The sequence below is a fragment of the Chroicocephalus ridibundus genome, chromosome 1 (assembly GCF_963924245.1).
Source record: "Chroicocephalus ridibundus chromosome 1, bChrRid1.1, whole genome shotgun sequence".
NCBI classification, from domain to species: domain Eukaryota; kingdom Metazoa; phylum Chordata; class Aves; order Charadriiformes; family Laridae; genus Chroicocephalus; species Chroicocephalus ridibundus.
Window position 1 is genome coordinate 82,504,815 of NC_086284.1, and position 1,096 is coordinate 82,505,910.

At 46.9% G+C, this 1,096-nt stretch overlaps 1 protein-coding gene across 1 annotated transcript; it reads left to right on the forward strand.

Moving 5' to 3' along the window:
* The first annotated feature begins 207 nt into the window (after nucleotides 1-207).
* On the forward strand, nucleotides 208-852 carry CLDN34 (claudin 34). Its single transcript, XM_063351130.1, has one exon. The coding sequence runs from the start codon at nucleotides 208-210 to the stop codon at nucleotides 850-852; it is 645 nt and encodes a 214-aa protein (XP_063207200.1).
* Nucleotides 853-1,096: the final 244 nt, after the last annotated feature.

Consider the following 1,096-nt stretch of genomic DNA (forward strand, 5'->3'; position numbering starts at 1 on the left):
CTTCAACAATTCCTTACAACTGGGGAAAGATGATTACCATCCTCCCTCCGTACACATATTCTCTCCTGCTTTTTCTTTTCCACTAGCAGGTTCACCTATTCACCCAAATAATAATCACCTTTGTAATTTTATGCTGTCTTTCTTTCCAGTGCCTCTCTCTCTTCACATGGCAACTGTGTTTGCGACAGAGCAGGAGACCTCCAGAGGATGAGCTCCCTGGTCAGCACCTCGCACCTCCAGCTAGCCGCCTTTGCCCTGGGGACGGTAGGCTGGATCCTGTGCACCGTCTCGATGGGAATTGTGGAATGGAGAGTGTGGCACGTGGACAACACCACCATCATCTCCTCTGGCATTGCCTGGGTGGGGATTTGGAAAGTCTGTTTCATCAGTTACCTTCACGTCTCGCCTGGCTATAAAGAACAGTTCTGCCATAAATTCAGTGGCTATGACTCCTCCATCCCCCACGAAATTTATGCTGCTCAGGGTCTCCTGTTGATCGCCATGTTCATGGGCTTGCTGGGCCTGACTGCCACAATATTTGCTCTGAGAAACATTTGTATGGGAATCACTCACAAAACTCTCATCACCCGTTTCTTCCTGGTGGGTGGCTTCTTCTATGTATTCGCTGGTCTGTGTGTCCTAATTCCTGTGAGCTGGAATTTCTATTCTGTAATGCACAACCAGAGCATCGCTTTTCCTCCTTCTTCCTACATGCCCTCCAGCCCAGCGGCGCAGGAAGCTGGTGCTGCCATTCCTATCGGGATTGTAGCTGTCATCCTCCTGCTGCTAAGTGGGACTTTTTCTCTCTCGTACAGATTGCCGGTGACTGCAAACACTATCACAAAATTCTGACAGGATGAATCCCCCCATGCTGTTCCAGAACAAGAGCATAGTTAAGATGTAAGGACAGTAGCGCAAGTGATTTTATAGTCAAGGAACTGCAGAATTTAGCTTTAGTCTACAGTAGCCACACTATTTTGTTATATGAACCAGCTGAATTACCATCTTAATTGTCACATATAACCAGAGGTTCATCTTTGAGATAACTGCTGTTGAGCAGCAACTGTGATTAAGTTTTACCAGTCATCCTATTTTG

Bases quoted from the DNA above. Each gene is read 5' to 3' on its own strand.
- CLDN34 (XM_063351130.1), top strand. From the start codon at position 208: ATGAGCTCCCTGGTCAGCACCTCGCACCTCCAGCTAGCCGCCTTTGCC.